This window comes from Myotis myotis, unplaced genomic scaffold (genome assembly GCF_014108235.1).
Source record: "Myotis myotis isolate mMyoMyo1 unplaced genomic scaffold, mMyoMyo1.p scaffold_m19_p_3, whole genome shotgun sequence".
NCBI lineage: Eukaryota > Metazoa > Chordata > Mammalia > Chiroptera > Vespertilionidae > Myotis > Myotis myotis.
In genome coordinates this window covers 152,122,520-152,139,231 of record NW_023416335.1, presented here as the reverse complement: position 1 = coordinate 152,139,231, position 16,712 = coordinate 152,122,520, and the positions used below count along the sequence as shown (strand labels likewise).

At 41.0% G+C, this 16,712-nt stretch overlaps 1 protein-coding gene across 2 annotated transcripts; it reads left to right on the top strand.

Annotated features, from left to right (window-relative positions):
- Positions 1-589: 589 nt before the first annotated feature.
- Positions 590-16,401, top strand: RXYLT1 (ribitol xylosyltransferase 1). 2 transcript variants are annotated; one of them, XM_036300625.1, is made up of 6 exons: positions 590-906; positions 1,775-1,930; positions 5,349-5,451; positions 9,981-10,295; positions 12,702-12,872; positions 15,972-16,401. In XM_036300625.1, exons 1-6 carry the CDS (start codon positions 738-740, stop codon positions 16,387-16,389), a joined length of 1,332 nt encoding a protein of 443 aa, XP_036156518.1. In that variant the 5' UTR covers positions 590-737; the 3' UTR covers positions 16,390-16,401. The 2 variants fall into 2 exon arrangements, with proteins under 2 accessions (XP_036156518.1, XP_036156517.1); XM_036300624.1 differs by lacking the exon at positions 590-906 and adding an exon at positions 950-1,392.
- The last annotated feature ends 311 nt before the right edge of the window (positions 16,402-16,712 follow it).

The following is a 16,712-nucleotide window of genomic DNA, read 5'->3' as shown; positions in this document are numbered from 1 at the left end:
GCCCAACTTCACAAGGCTTGACATAGAAAGTTTACTGGCAACATTCAATTTGACCACCTCTATTTGACAAAAGACTGCAAGTCACATCATAGAAATGAAAGTTGACTTTTAAAAATAGCTTCATATATGTTAAGATATATATCATAAAGTTCGCCATTCTTAGTGGCATTAATCACATTCACAATGTTTGCCTCTATCGCCATTTAATTTTTTTAATTTTTTTAATGAACATTTATATTCATTCATCTGTCACTGCTGCAGGCCCTATGCTGAACTCTGGGGATTACATGTTCAAAACTGACATGATCTTCAAGGACCACGGTGGGTGCTGTCTTTATGTACAAGGGAAGGTGAGCAGGTGTAAGGCACAGTGGATGCACTGCAGAGGTCAAGGGGAGGAATGGGCGATCTTCCAAAGCACAATTCCCGAATCAGAGTTGGCCGGTCTCAGCGCCCCGAAGGGGCGGGGCCTGTAAGAGGGCGGGGCAGAAAGCTATAGGCGGGGCTTGGGAGACGCGTGGGCGGGGCTGGGGCGTGGCCTGAGCCGGGATCGGACGCAGGCGGGAGGGAGGGGCTGGGGGTGGGGCGGGGCGTCAGGGCCGCGGGCCGCAGGTGCTGGTGGGTCTGGGTCTGGGCCTGGGCCTGCACCGGACGCCGCTGGGGCCGCGGCCCTGAGTGGCGGCGTCGCCTCAGCCCCGGGCCCGGGCGGCGGTGGCCTGGCAGGAAGCCCAAGTGGGATGCGGCTGACGCGGAAGCGGCTGTGCTCGTTTCTCATCGCCCTGTACTGCCTCTTCTCTCTCTACGCCGCCTACCACGTCTTTTTCGGGCGCCGCCGCCGGGCACCGGCCGCCTCTTCGCGGGGCCTCCGGAAGGGGGCGGCCCCAGCGCGGGAGGGGCGCGGCCGAGGTAGGACCCGGCGCAGTGGCCTCTGTCCCGGCTGCGCGCCCCGACGCAGGGTTGCGGGGCGGTGGGGGCCGGTTGGAGCCACGCCGCGAGGCCGGGATCCCGCTCCGGGGTCCAGCATTGCCCGGCGCCCCTCCTCCGCGCTCCCTCCAGTTCTCCTTCGCCGTCCCTGGGCGTGCGGATGGAGGGTGCGCCGAGACCTCGGTCCGCCGGGATCCCACACGCCGTCCCAAATTGCCGCCCCCAAAGCCGACAGACCCGCACCCCTTTAAACCTCTTCAATGTCCAAGACGCCGCCACAGTGTGCCGGGCTCCTGGGGGATGCCGCGGGGCTCAGTGCGTCCATTTCCATATTGGAACCGAGAGCCTTCTCACCACGCGGTGATTTCCGAAGGCCAGGGCGCTTGACCCCCAAATCCTGGTCCCCTGGCCTGTGCCAGGAGCAGACAGACATTCATCTCTCCCCTTTTTTCAGAATTTTGCACAAGAGTATGTAAAAGTGTTGGACACTTTATTCGAAGTCAAGTGTTTATGTGTAGGCTACGTATATGCAGTCAAGAGTTGCACAAGTTAAACTTGTAACTTGATACATATTATCCACTTACTTTAGAAGGTTTTTGTTTGGGAGTGATAATTTTGTGTTTGGGGCTAAGTTTTATCTCTAAGATCTTTCGTAATAAAGGGTTGATAGAAATTCGATTCTAATTTCCTTTTTGTAATGTGTACGTTTATCCAGTTCAAATTTAGTTCACCTCTTTGAAGAGCTGAAGTTAGGGTGAAATTAGAACTCTCTAACATCTCATTTGAATGGCTTGAATTTAGCTACAGCTCTACCATACTAATGAACACTGTTACTGTTTTTAAAACGCAGAACAATCTACTTTGGGAAGTGAAGAATGGAATCCTTGGGAAGGAGATGAGAAAAATGAGCAACAACACAGATTTAAAACTAGTCTCCAAATATTAAATAAATCCATGAAAGGGAAAACAGACTTCCGAGTACAGATCTGGGGCAAAGCTGCCATTGGTAAGTGAATGTGTAGAGCCAAGACATGTAAAAAGCATCAGAAAATGTACCTTATTAATATTCCATTCATTTTAATGCATTTATAGTTTATTCATTTGTTAAAGGTATCATGATGCATTTCTTTCGGGGTTTTTTTCAGTATTTTACTTCTCCTTTCTGTTAGGCAATATCTGTGTTAATACATGCACTCATTCTATTGTTGGTCTTTAGTTGAGCACAGGTTGATTTGTAGATACAAAGAATGGGTCATGTAAGCATTATTATAGTTACCTGCCTGTGTCAACTGAATTTTTATGAATATGTGTTTATCGATACTTGATACACAAGTACAAGTTGTGGGCAACATTGAACTGAGCAAAGTTAAACCAGGTTCTTTTTTTTATTTCTCAGAGCCTTTCATAGGCAAATATTCATTGTCAGTGTCCAAGAAAGGGATATAGTATGCAGCTGATTAACCTTGATTGCCCACAAAAGCACTTTCCTCTGAGTATCATGAGAGCCTAGCATTCCAAGTTATATATTACCCTCAATTAGAGAATGGAACCCTCAATTCTTAGAAGAGTCAGAAAGAATTTAGTGATTTAGAAGGGGCTTTATTTGGCCTTTAAACATGAGTTGGATTTATACATACAGTAAGGGATATGGATAGAAAGTGCCAGATGAGAGGAAAGTAAAAGAGGACAAAGCCTGCCCCATGTTGTTTCATAAATTCATTCACACTTGCATGCACATATACATGCAAGATTACTAACTGATCTTTAAATTTCAGGTACCCAGAACCAGGCCTCCAATCATCAAGTTCTAACAATTTTTTTCTTTATAAAATCTTTAATATTAATTTCTTCTTTTAAATTACCATTTTCTCATTCTAGTTTTTAATTCAGTCTACATCTTAACAAGTTTTCATTATTTCCAGACTTTTCATTTTTAATCTAATAAGCACAAAGTGGCAGATGAGTTTTATCAAATTTTACTTTCATCAATCTATTCCGCAGGCACAGTAATAGCATACCAGTTATAGATATTCCCACTTAAAAAGGGAGAAAATGGTAGTAATATTGAGTCACTGGTCCAAACAATTTTGAAATTCAACCAGGAAAACTCCATTGGTTTCAAGGCCTGGGAATAATCTGTGGCTCAAGCTTTGCTTCTGGCCTTTCAGCTCTGGCTTTGAAGTCATTCTTCCTTTTTTCATGAAGGTTAGCAAGTATTTTCGGATCAGTAGTTTTCCAGCCTGTTTCTTGAAGATAGGATTTTGGAAGTCCAGCAGCCTCCTCTCATTTCAGCGTCTCTGGGTCTCCTTCAGTCTAAGCTGCCAGTGTTTCTGCTGATAGAACATTCTCAAGAACCTTGTGGATCTCCTGTGATGTCATGCGGACTTGCTGCATTAGGAAAGAGCTCCTCCACAGGTTTTTCCTGGACAACCCCATCTCTGTTTCTGGCTTCTGTTAAGATTACTGAAGGAGATACATAAATTATGCATCTAATATCTTCAAAGAGCCCTCTATATGACTAAATAGTATGATCATTTTATATTCTGAGGCTCTAGCCTAAAGATATCAAGTCATATCCGTGGCCTCCTCTCAAGAGCATTCTTTTCCGACAGTGAATCTCCTAAATTTTCACCTCTTTTGCAATCTGAGTAGGCTGAGAATTTCCTAATCATCAAGTCCTGGTTCATTTTTACTTAACAGTTTTTCCCTCAATCTCTCTGTCCTCTCATGTTTGACTATAATCAATAAGAAGAAACCGGGCCACAGCATCAACATTTTGCTTAGAAATCTCTTCAGCTAAATATCCAAATTTATTGTTTACAAGTTCTGCTTTCCACACAACTGCAGGACACAATTCAGCTAAGCTTTCTGCTGCTATATGTAATATGCCACTTAACAAAGGGATACAGTCTGAGAAATGCCATTAAGTGATTTCATCCTTGTGCAAACATCAGAGTATACTTACACAAACCTAGATGGTATATCCTACTACTGTAAATATATGTGCTATACTTTTCTATGACTAGCAGCACAGCAAGTTTGTTTACACCAGCATCACCACAAATTCGTGAGTAATGCATTGTACTATGACTTGATGACATTGCTAGGCACAGGAATTTTTTAGCTCCATTATAATCTTACTAGAGGCCTGGTGCACGAATTCGCGCATGGGTGGGGTCTCTCGGCCTGGCCAACTATCAGGGCCAATTGGGGCCATCTCACCCAGTCCAGATTGGGGCCAGTTGGCCAGGGAGAGAGACCATGGGAAGTTGGCCGGCTACAGGAGGTTGGCCGGTTATGGGAGGTTGGCTGTGGGAGCGCACTGACCATCAGGGGGCAGCTCCTGTGTTGAGCTTCTGCCCCCTGGTGGTCAGTGCACATCATAGTGACCGGTCACTGGTTGTTCGGTCTTTTGGTTGCTTAGGCTTTTATATATAGAGACTAGAGGCCCATTGCAGGAAGATTCCTGCAAGAATAGGACTTCCTCGGGCCGCCCCACCGCCCAGTGCCACACACGGGGGTCCCACTGGCCAGGGCCGCACACAGGGGTCCCGGCTGGCAGCGAGGCTTAGGTGGCACAATTGCACTGCCAAGCCCCGCCGCCCAGGGCCACACACAGGGGTCCCGGCTGGCGGCAGGGCTTAGGCGGCACACAGGGGTCCCGGGTGGCAACAGGACTTAGGCGGCACATGGGGGTCCCGGCTGGCAGCTCGTGCTAGCCCACCCTGCCTACAGTATGCAAATTAGCCGCCATCTTTGTTGGCGGCTAATTTGCATATCGCTCTGATTGGCTGGTGGGCATAGCGAAGGTACGGTCAATTAGCATCTTTGTCTTTTATTAGATAGTATGAGACCACCATCTAATATGCAGTCCATCATTGACTGAAATGTCATTATGTGGTGTATGACTGTATAATAAATGGTCTACTTTTCTCTAGTTTTTAATAGCATGTTACTCATTTCCTAAACCCTCACCAACAGTGCTTTTAATGTACATATTTCTACCAACAGTTTGCTTATGATTTAGGTATCCCCTAAGATGATAGGATTTTTTCCTACTGTGCTCCCAACTTTTTCTGAGTTCTCACTAGCAGAGTCAGTAACATCCATATTTCTGCCTACAATTTGTTCAAGGCAATTTAATCTAGGCTTTTTTAAAAATCATACGCCTCAGAATTCTTTCAGCTTCTTTCCATTACCTAATTCCAAAGCCACTTCCAGAATTTAAAATATTTGTTATATTATACCCCATTTATAGGTACTCATAATATATAAGTACATAATCTCTAGTTTCCTATAGCTGCTGTACCCTATTACCAAAAATCTGTTTTCCTAATCAAATGATATAAAAGAGCAAAACTTATGCTCATTCTACATACCAGAGTAGATCAGACAGTAAATGGTTTTGTTTATGTAATTACTAGGTTTGTATCTCTGGGAGCATATTTTTGAAGGCATACTTGATCCTACTGATGTGACTGCTCAATGGAGAGAAGGAAATTCAATTGTAGGAAGAACACATTACAGGTATTAATTTTACAACATTAACCTTTCCTGGTTTACCGTACAATGTTTTTTGTAAATACTAGAAGGAAAATAAGAGGAAACTATATCATAGAAAGTATTTCCACTTCAACTTGTTAAGAATAGAGAAATCTCACCCTGCCAGCATGGCTCAGTGTTGAGCATCGACCTATGAACTTTACTGCAATACTAAAAATCTGTTTTTTACATTCAATAAAATCAATGTATTGTTAAGACATTTTTGAGCTTTTATTTTTATAAAACTTTTAATTATAACTGCATATTTTCTAAAGATTTTTAATAGATAGACTTAAGATTTAATTTAGAAAAATTATGATAATTTTATCATATGAAAGAATGCTATTTTCTATTAGATTTTGCTTTTTATTGAAATAAAAAATAAAAATAATTATTTTAAAATGCCTTTCTGTAAAAATGATGTTGGGGGAAAAATATTAACCAAAGATTCTGTTTTCTGTTAGGATTCCATTTCTTAGAGAAATCAAGAGGAAAAATTGTAATTAATCTCATTTTTAATTGAATTTTCACTGCATTCTTTTTTCTTTTTTTTATTTTATACTAGAGGCCCAGTGCACAAAATCTGTGCATGGGGGGAGGGGATTCCTTAGCCCAGCCTGCACCCTCTTCAATCCGGGACCCCTTGGGGGATGTCCGACTGCCGGTTTAAACTGGTAGTCGGACATCCCTCTTGCAATCCGGGACCGCTGGCTCCTAACTGCTCACCTGCCTGCCTGCCTGATCGCCCCTAACCACTCTGCATGCTGGCCTGATCACACCTAAAGACACTCCCCTGCCGGCCTGATCTCCCCTAACCGCCTCTGCCTCGGCCCCCGCCACCGTGGCTTTGTCCGGAAGGACGTCCAGAAGGATGTTCGGAAGATGTCTGGTCTAATTAGCATATTACCCTTTTATTAGTATAGATACACTTGGAAAGCAATTTCATTGCATGAATCTTTTCAAAGTAATCATTCTTGAAAAGTAAGTAGGGTTTTTTTAAAAAATACATTTTTATTGATTACAGAGAGGAAGGGAGAGGGAGAAAGAGATAGCAACATCAATGATGAGAGAGAATCATTTTTTGGCTGCCTCCTTCATGCCTCCTACTGGGGATCAAATCCGCAACCCGGACTCGTGCCTTTGACTGGAATCGAACCCGGGACCCTTCAGTCCACAGACCAACACTCTATCCACTGAGCCAGACTGGCTAGGGCTGTAAACAGGTTTTTCATATCATCGTTGCTAATGATTATTTTTCTTTTCATCTCCTGGGTTCTATTGATCTAATCCCATTCAAGAGTTTATTATATATATAGTCCTAAATTTAGAACAGCTGAATTTGGGTGTTTGAAAGTCAATTAGAATTATGCATGTAAATCTTATATTTGATATTTTAAAAAGTAAATGTGTTATCAGTATTAGTGTAATAGTTCTACCCATAATATACAGAATTTTCAGGAAAAAGTCTTAAATATTCTCAGAGAAGTTATTATATACTGTTACTATAATGATAGCAAAGGATTTGAGCAAACAGCACTAATTCCCAAAAGAAAATCTTCCCTTCTGAAATTTTTACCTGACATCTTATATTATGATCAAATAGCAATGCTATTTTCTCTTAGGATTTAGGAGAACCATCTATTCAAAGAAGTTCACTACTGTGGCAGATTTTTAAAAACAAGTTATTCAAATTTTAGGCTCATGAAAAGTAGCATACCTAATGTATTTATCCAGAATTAATAAACTTTTGTCTTTTTTTATTAAATTTATCCATGTGACATTGGCTAATAAGATTATGTAGGTTTCAAGCACACATTTCTATAATACATAATCTGTATATTGCATTGTATGCCCACCATCCAGAGTCAAATCATCTTTTATCACCATACATTTGACCTCCATTATTCTTTACTACCCTCTGATAACCACCATATGTTGTCTGTGAGTTTTCGTTTGTTTTTCTTGTTTGTTCATTTGTTGCTTTCAGTTTATATCCCACATATGAGTGAAATCATATGGTTTTTAAGTTTTTTGGTCTGGCTTATTTTGCTAAATTCATAAACTTTTATGGAATTGCAAGTTTTGAGTTGAATTGAGCTACAGGGGTTATATCTTAAATGTTTCAACACATTCATCCTTGTTTGACCAAAAGTGAATCTGAAGTGATGGGTCACCTTAAAGAAATAAATGGAAAGCGTTTCTGAGTACTATTAGGTTACTTGTAAATATGTGTAATATAGTTTGTTTAAATAAATCTTTTCCTTTACAAAGAGCTTATGTCATTTACTTTTAGCCTCACAACAATTCTGAGGCAGAAGTAGAAAGGATATCATTAGTGTTCCAGGGTTGATCAGGCTCATGAATGCTGATTCTAATCAGCTCATAGGCCCAAAAATTGTAATCCAAGATACCAAGTAACTCAGACAGGAACTAGAACTGCCAGCCCACATGCTCGTATTGATTTGACCAGCACATTCTTTCCATATAGGCAAGCTACAGTTGATACCCAATTAAATATGGAATCAAAATATGGGATTTAACAATGTGCGTACTTCTGTTATTAGGGTATCCCATTCCCCACTGGATGCTGGAGGTGGAGTCCTTACGCTATCTCAAGAAAAAGAGTTTTCTGAGACTCGCACAGGAAGATGAGTGATTTTTATTTGCGTGAAATTGCATTCCTGGGTTCCCAAATTCCCATTTCCCTTAGTCCAGTTGTAGAAGAGGTGCAGCTGGGGTTTCAGTAGAGCTAAAAGCAAAGCCAGTATCCAGAGTTTCCATTCCATGTTGTAGCCGGGTTCACTGCAGCATCAGGCTAGTTCCAGTTCATTAGTCCATTGTTTGTGAGGGTTCACAAGGCCATGGGCCATGTGGGCGAATGGAGGAAGCAGGAGTGAAAGCCTCACAAGCCAGGATCAACCAAGAGCACAAGAGGAACCAAGAGAGAGAACTTCCTCCTTCAGGGAATTAAGCATCCCAGATCTTCCTGTGCTTGCAGTGGCCACGCCCACTCTGGCCAATGACCTCTGTTCCCAGTGTGACAGTAAGCATCTTTGCTAGTCCCCCAGCTTTACTGGGCATGTGTCTATTCTTCCCTTTGCTGGACCCCTGAGAAGTGTAAAGTTGTAGCTTCATAGTGAAGCTGCCAAAATGACATGCCTAGAACATTTGGCCTTCCCTTTGCTCCTTTCCCATTATTAATAACTAGACTAATTACAGTGGTATCACTTCCAAACTGTATGTGTTTCAGAAGGGATAAGTGACTCATTATTCACCAGTGAATCATCAGTAACATAGTCTGTCTCAGCATATGAATACATGAATACGTGTAGGGCACACTGAACTGAGTCAGCCTCATGAAGCCCTGTCACCTCTGGTCAGAGGAGCCGTGTGATTGAGTTGTAAGTGTATAGACTTTGCAGCCAAAATATCTCAGTTCAAATTCCAGCTTTACCTATTATTAGCTATCTGACATTGGGCAGGTTTCTTCTCCTCTCTGTGCCTGGATTTCTTTATGTTTAAAATAAGGCAAATAGTAGTTTCTACTTCACCAGATTGCTATGAAGATTAAATGCATTAAAAGATGTATAGTCGCCCCAGCCGGTTTGGCTCAGTGGATAGAGTGTCAACCTGTGGACTAAAGGGTCCCAGGTTCGATTCCAGTCAACGGCACATGCCCGGGTTGTGGGCTCCATCCCCAGTAGGGGCGTGCAGGAGGCAGCCAATCAATGGTTCACTCTCATCATTTCTGTCTCTCTCCTCCCATCCTCTCTGAGATCAATAAAAAATATATTTTTAAAAAAAGATGTATAGTCTCTGGCACATAATAATCACTATAGAAGTCTTGAATACTGCAGCATCTCCCTCCCTTTCAGTTCTACCTTTTCTGTGCTTCCATTACTGTCTACTATTTCTCCATCATGTATCTCACCACAAATACCTTATTGATATATTCTTTATATTAATATATTCAAGTAAGTTACAAGTCAGCCTGAGATCCATTCTGTCTCTTGAAGGAACTTTGCCTGTCTCTACTCATATCCATCATATGCTGATTTATGGTTTGAAATCTTCAGGCAACTTTAGTTTTCATTTCTAAGGAGGAATCTTACTTCTGCTCATCATGGCCTTTGCTTATCCCCAGAAGACTCCCTTCTAAATCCTGTAATTTCCATGTGCAGGCATTATCATAATATATATAGAAAGTTCTATTCATTTGATATGACAAAAACCAGATGCTAACTTGATATCAATATTCAATTCTAATATTTTAAATAAGCATCTGTCACTTACAGAAAAGTTGAACTTATTTCCAAAGATCATGATAGAATAAAATATGTCTGATTCTGTTTTTCTAGAATTTCCAGATATTGCTATTATAAGAAGGTAGTGAGCTCATTACTCATCACAGTAAGTGCAAGCTTTTATAGGAACATTCAACTTGTAGATTTTATATAAAATGATTTAAAATTTCTGGTTCTCTTTTTTCTTTGTGTCTTGTTTTGTTGTTACAGCTTCATCACTGGTCCAGCCGTAGTCCCAGGGTACTTCTCAGTTGATGTGAATAATGTGGTACTTATTTTAAATGGAAGAGAAAAGGCAAAGGTCTTTTATGCCACCCAGTGGTTACTTTATGTACAAAATTTAGTACAAACTCAAAAACTCCAGCATGTTGCTGTTGTTTTGCTTGGAAATGAACATTGTAACAATGAATGGATCAACCAGTTCCTCAAAAGAAATGGAGGCTTTGTGGAGCTGCTTTTCATCATATATGACAGCCCTTGGATTAATGACATGGATGTTTTTCAGTGGCCTTTAGGAGTAGCAACGTAAGTACAAAATATTAGGCATGTTTCTAGACTAAGACCTGAATTTCAGAACCAGGGCGATTGTGTTTTAGATTTGCAATAAATATAGTTCTTTTGAGATCATTGAGGCGAGGTACAATCTTTTCCATGGGAAAAAATATGGTTTGGTCTCCTGCTTCAGCAACGATAATAATGTCTTTAGAGTATTTTCACCTTTTATGAGGAAGGCAGATGAATTACATTTTTGTGTTTCAAAATCACAAGGCATGGGATGAATTAAGTTTATCAACAGTTCCTTAAAGAGAGGTTTAGCAGAGGATGGCAGACAAACAGATCCCATTAAAGCCATTATTGTAGAATCTCTATAATTAACAGTTTTTTTTCAAAAAAACCCTACTTTTCTTTAAAGGTAATATTAAATCAGGAGCACACTGTACCCTTGGGCTTGGAAGCATTATACCATAATATGCTCAGATCTGCCACTAAGACTGGTTGCACACATTTCTATTAAAAAGAAGAATTAATTAATAGCTAAGGTTTCTCAGTATGTCATATATAAACTCTTTAAAATGGAAAACTTGCCCAGCCCCTGTGGCTCAGGGTTGAGAGTTGTCCCATGAGCCAGGAGGTCACAGTTCGATTCCTGGTCAGGGCACATGAGCAGGTTGTTGGGTTGATCCCCAGTAGGGGGCATGCAGGAGGCAGCCAATCAATGATTCTCATTAATGTTTCTATCCCTCTCGCCCTCTCCCTTTCTCTCTCTCTGAAATCAATTAAAAAACAACAACATGAAAACCACTTATTTTTTATCTTTCTGTTAATAGAGGGGTTTTTTATTAAAAGTAAGTTGGCTTTAAGATGAGTTGCTACTTTACATAAACTTCCCAGTGACGGGGATTTTTGTCTTTTTTTTTTCACTACTTTATCTGCAGAGCCTAAAACAGTGCCTGCACAAAGTAGGCACTTAGTAAATCATTGTTGAATGGATGAATTATGAAAAAGTTCACTAACATGACATCTGAATCAAATATTTATTATACAAGATATGGCCTTAGTCTGCTGCCTAGTTGGTACATGAATATCACCAGAGAAGCACATTAATAAGGCAGAATCCCTGGCTTACCACTACAGCATTCTGATTCAATAGATTTGGGGTAGGATCAGACAAAAAGGTTAAATTAAGTATAGCCAAGGGATGGATCCGAAAAATCTATCCCTTAAGTAGAGCCTATATTTATAAAATGTTTTGAAGCCAAAAAATATTACTTTTTCACAGTAATACTACCTAACTTATTAATACAGTATGGAATGGAATCTCTGTAGTTCTGGTAATGTTGAACGAGGCCAGTATCTCTGTTTTAAATCAGTGGTTCTCAACCAGGGGCAGTTTTACCCCCTACCCACCACCCCAGGAGACATTTGACAATGTCTGGAAATCTTTTGGGTGGTTACAGGGGAGGGAAGAGAGGTGATACTGACATCTGGTGAACAGAGAGAGGCCAGGGATGTATCCTACAATGTAGAAGACAGCTTCCGCGACAAATACCATAATTGTCTGGCCCCAAATGGCAGAAATGCTGAGGTTGAGAAACCTGTTGTAGACTGTTATATAAAGCTTTGCTCTAACATGAAGGTTATATTTCAGGCACACAATTTGATTTCTGTTACTTCCAAATGCCCATAAAAATGGGCCAATTGGCCCTAACCAGTTTGGCTCAGTGGATAGAGCGTCGTTGGCCTGTGGACTGAAGGGTCCCAGGTTCTATTCTGGTCAAGGGCATGTACCTTGGTTGTGGGCACAGCCCCAGTAGGGTGTGTGCAGGAGGCAGCTGTTCAATGTTTCTCACTCATCGATGTTTCTAACTCTCTATCCCTCTCCCTTCCTCTCTGTAAAAAGTCAATAAAATATATTTTTTTTAAAAACATGGGCCAATTGCAATAGGTCTCTCCTGTATGGTGCACACGTCTTTTTTGTATGTTTTTTGTTTTGTTTCGTTTTGTTTTTAATCTACCTACAGCTTTCGAACTGGGAGCTCTTTGCTTTAGCAATATGTATGCTATCACTTGGCTAAAGCACTCATTAAATCATGATCATTATGAATATAAAAGATTATTTATACTTATAAGATCTTGAATTCAACCTGCCTTACAGCTACAGATGTGTAATAGAAGTTGAAGAATATAAAAAACAAAGCCCTTTGGCCCACAGTCTCTATTGCAATTTTGTAAAAGTTGTCATTGTGAGAATCTTTTTTTTTAAGTCAGTAGATTTAAGGACTTTTCAAAAGTAAGCATGGAAAATTACATTGTGGGTTTAGAAAGGCATTCTAAATCTCTTCTTTCTATATCATGCTAAGATGTGGGTTATGGGAATTGTGCCATTTCTGTTGTCATATATTGTTAACTCACGTGTACTTGTTTTTATAGGTACAGGAATTTCCCTGTGGTGGAGGCAAGTTGGTCAATGCTGTATAATGAAAGGCCCTACTTATGTAATTTCCTAGGAACTATTTATGAAAATTCATCCAGACAAGCACTCATGAACATTTTGAAACAAGGTGGAATTGATAAGCTCTGTTGGGTCTCAGTAAGAGAACAGTAAGTTCTGTTTACTTGATTCATGCATGTTGTTCTCCTGTCTGAGATTTGCTTTATGTGGCAGCACAGGTTCTCCAATGAGACAGTGTTAACTCCACTTATATTTGTCCTTTCCTAGGAGATAGATCAGTAATTGAAGCTATGAAGAACTTGGGTTGTATACGTTTAAAACAGGGAGAATCTCTTATAGCTATAGTTCATCTTGAAGAAAACTAGTAACTGTCATATGCAATGTCAATTGTTTGGGTTTCCTCAATCATATTTGTTAGTCAGACTTGACACACAGGGAATAGGGAATGTGCCAATAAGGTCTTACGTCATCCCTGAGGTGTTCTGTAGACCAGCTCAGTGTTCCAGTATTGGCCTGGAGCACCCTCCCTCCTCAGGAACCTGACAACACCTAAGGACTGTTCTTCAGATCCCCAGATCTAACACAGGACCTTGTGTAGAGTAGGCCAGGATAAAGGGGCAGTGGATGGATGGAAGTACACATTGATTTAATAGGATTGACTTTCTTCCATTGTTTTACCTGGTAATTGTGAAACAGGTGTTCTGGAGTGAAAGAAGACATTTTGGAATTACTCATTTTGTTTTTAAAAGATCAAATAGAGTTTGCGTGTATGAAGCAGAGTCACCAGAGAATGAATGTCCTTCTAGATCTAGAAATGCATTCATTGTAGCAGATACTCTCTTCTAGAAAGCATAACTCCTAACTCCATTATTTGTGTAACCATAATATATATATTCAGTCAACAAGCATTTATCAGGCAACTGTTTTAGCCATGAGGGATACAGCAGTGAACAAAATAGTCATAAGTGCCCTCTTAGATGCTTATTGGAGGACACAAACCAATAAAATATATTTTGTGTCAAAAGATGAGAAATGCCATGTTAAAAAAAAGTTGAGCAGAGACGCAATGTAGAGAGGATGAGGGATCAGGAGTGGAGAATTTGCTGGTTTAGAGTGGCCAAAGAAAGCACTAGCTAGAAGGTTACATTTAAGCTCAGCCATGAAGAAGGTGCAGGATGAGCCTTGTGTCTGTTTGGGAGAAGAGTAGTTCAGGCCAAGGGAGGGCAAATGTGAAGGGCCTAAGGCGGAACCGTGCTTACCATGGTTGAGGAACAAGGGACTGTGTTCCTGGAATGGAATGAGTGAGGGTAGTGTATAATGGCAAAGTTTATGGTGGGAATAAAATTATTCTTGTAATTCTTCTCATACCATTGGGCCAGGAGGTCAAGTAGCTGTCCTCCTTGCTTCCCATTGCTGCTTCCAGACCGTTCTCCCCTTTCCCTCCTTAAAACCTCCAATTTTGAATCTCATGCCAGCAGACAAAACCATCCATTACTTTTACTCTTTGATGTCATATTCTGACTTTTGGGTTTATCTCCTTAATTCTTTGAAGAGTTTAGTTCCTGGCACACTCTCTCTGACATTACACCAGTCTCACTTTTGGTGACTCCCAAATCTACATAGATGGTCCTTCCATCACCTTGGTCTTGCAGTTCCTTTACCTCCTCTCCTCCATGATCTGGTCTCCATGTGACCTCAGCTATTTACTATCAAGGTCCTTTCCTAAACCTTATCCTACACATACCGCTTCTTCTCCATGGTCTCAAGTTCCAGCATCTCTCTCGGTAACCACCCTGTCAGGCCAGCTCATTCTCTGTAATAATCTCCTACAGTTTAGCTGGGACTTACAACCCATTGTTCCTACTCCCTTTTCATTGTCCTTTGCTCACCTCATACCTTTACTTTCTTCTTTACCCCACTTAAATGTCATAGTCAGTCATGGTTAGATGTTGACTATGATTGTTTCTTAATTTAGCAAACCCTAACTCTGGTTAAATCTAGCTTTCTTGCCTGCACCAAACCTATACCCATGCAACCAAACACTTGGAGGAAGCTGCCAATCAATCTCACTTTTAATACATGCCCTGACCCTCAAGTGTCCAACAATCATCCATTTCCCTTGTCTCTGTATTCTTCCACTCTCCAAGAGAATGTTTCATAACTTGTTCTCTCTGCCAAACTACACATACCTTCTGACCCCATTGCTCATTTTACTGAGAGCATAGGAACAGTCAGGAGAGAACATCTAGCTTTTGAACTGGCCTCTCAGCTTCTACCCTTGCCCCTGGGTAGTCCATTCTTAATACAACAGCCAGATTGATTCTGATACCACACAGGTCAGGTCAGTCACCCCTGTGATCCATACCTGCAGGACAGGATTCTCTGACCTCATCCTTCCCCCAGAGCCACCCTGGCTTCCTTGTGTTCATTGAACATGCCACACACGTGCTGTCTCGTGGCCTTTATACTTTCTTTGCTCTCTGTTCTCCCCCAGATATTTTCACGTTTTGCTCCTTCACCTCCAGCTCTGTGCTCAGGTGCCCCTGTAATGAGACATGCTCCTGATCACCTATTTCAAAACACAACACTGCCCCCTCGGAAACCCCTCCCTCCTTCTGCTTCATTTTTCCTCACAGCACTTACTAGTAATACCTTCTAAGTAGTTCACTGACTTGACTTGGTTGCTACCTGTCTCTATCACTAGATCTAGATTATAAGCTCCAAGGGGCAGGAATTAGGAGGGTGAGGTAGAGAGAAGAACTTGGTAGTCAGAAAATATTGGCTGAATTAACATTCATTCAGAAATTTTATGGTGACCACTGGATTTTAAAAATGTGTAGCTGTAAACTTTTCAAATTCTTAAATATTTTCAAGAAATCTATTTAGGCAAGATTTTATTTATCTTTTCTGCCTGTCATCTCTATAATAGTTTACCATTGCCTGTAACTGACATTAAAAGGTAAAATCACGCAGTTGGTGTGCATGAGTGAACCTAGAGGTCACTGGTTCTATTTCAGATCAGGGCACATGCCCGGGTTGTGGGCTCGATCCCCAGTAGGGGTATGCAGGAGGCAGCCTATCAATGATGTTTCTCTCTCATCGTTGTTTTTATCTCTGTATCCCTCTCCCTTCCTCTCTATAAAAATCAATAAAAACTTTTTTTTTTTAAAGTAAAACCGTTTTGTTTTTTTTCCACAAAAGATATGCTTGGTAAAGTGAAAACTACAGCTGTTTTTCTGATTTTCCAGGTGGCAGCCTCAGGAAACAAATGAAAGCCTTAAGAATTATCAAGAAGCTTTGCTTCAGAGCGACCTCACATTGTGCCCAGTTGGAGTAAACACGGAATGTTATAGAATATATGAGGCTTGCTCCTATGGCTCCGTTCCTGTGGTGGAAGATGTCATGACAGCTGGCAGCTGTGGAAATACATCTGTTTCCCAGAATGCTCCTCTGCAGTTACTCAAGTCCATGGGCGCTCCCTTTATCTTTATTGAGAACTGGACGGAACTTCCTGCTGTTCTAGAAAAAGAGAAAACTATGACTTCACAAGAAAAAATTCAAAGAAGAAAAATGTTACTTCACTGGTATCAACACTTCAAAACAGAGCTTAAAACAAAATTTACTAATATTTTAGAAAGTTCATTTTTAATAAACAATAAAGGTTAACTATTAATTATCTCTTTGAGCCAAGATCTGATTTTTTAAATGATTCCTAACATTGTGTGTGTTTGTGTGACTGTGTGTTTATAAATGTTCTTCACGGTGCCCTGTACACCCTAGGTTATGTCTGTCATGCTTGACCAAGTGCTCCCTTGCTGGGCCACTCCGAAAATGAAGCTAAAATGTTATTCAGCTCGCTTTTATAAAGATGAACGACTCAGTATTTCTTAACTCTTCTCACCCATTGAACCCACTCTAGGGGAGCAGCATTGTGAAGTGGAAAGACTGGGCTTTGGAGTCAGACAGTCTGAGTTAAAACCTAGCCCCTG

Coding starts and splice junctions, on each gene's coding strand:
- RXYLT1 (XM_036300624.1), top strand. CDS start 1,185: ATGTCCAAGACGCCGCCACAGTGTGCCGGGCTCCTGGGGGATGCCGCG. Junction 1,931..5,348: donor CTGGGGCAAAGCTGCCATTG/GTAAGTGAATGT, acceptor TGTAATTACTAG/GTTTGTATCTCTGGGAGCAT. Junction 5,452..9,980: donor GTAGGAAGAACACATTACAG/GTATTAATTTTA, acceptor TTGTTGTTACAG/CTTCATCACTGGTCCAGCCG.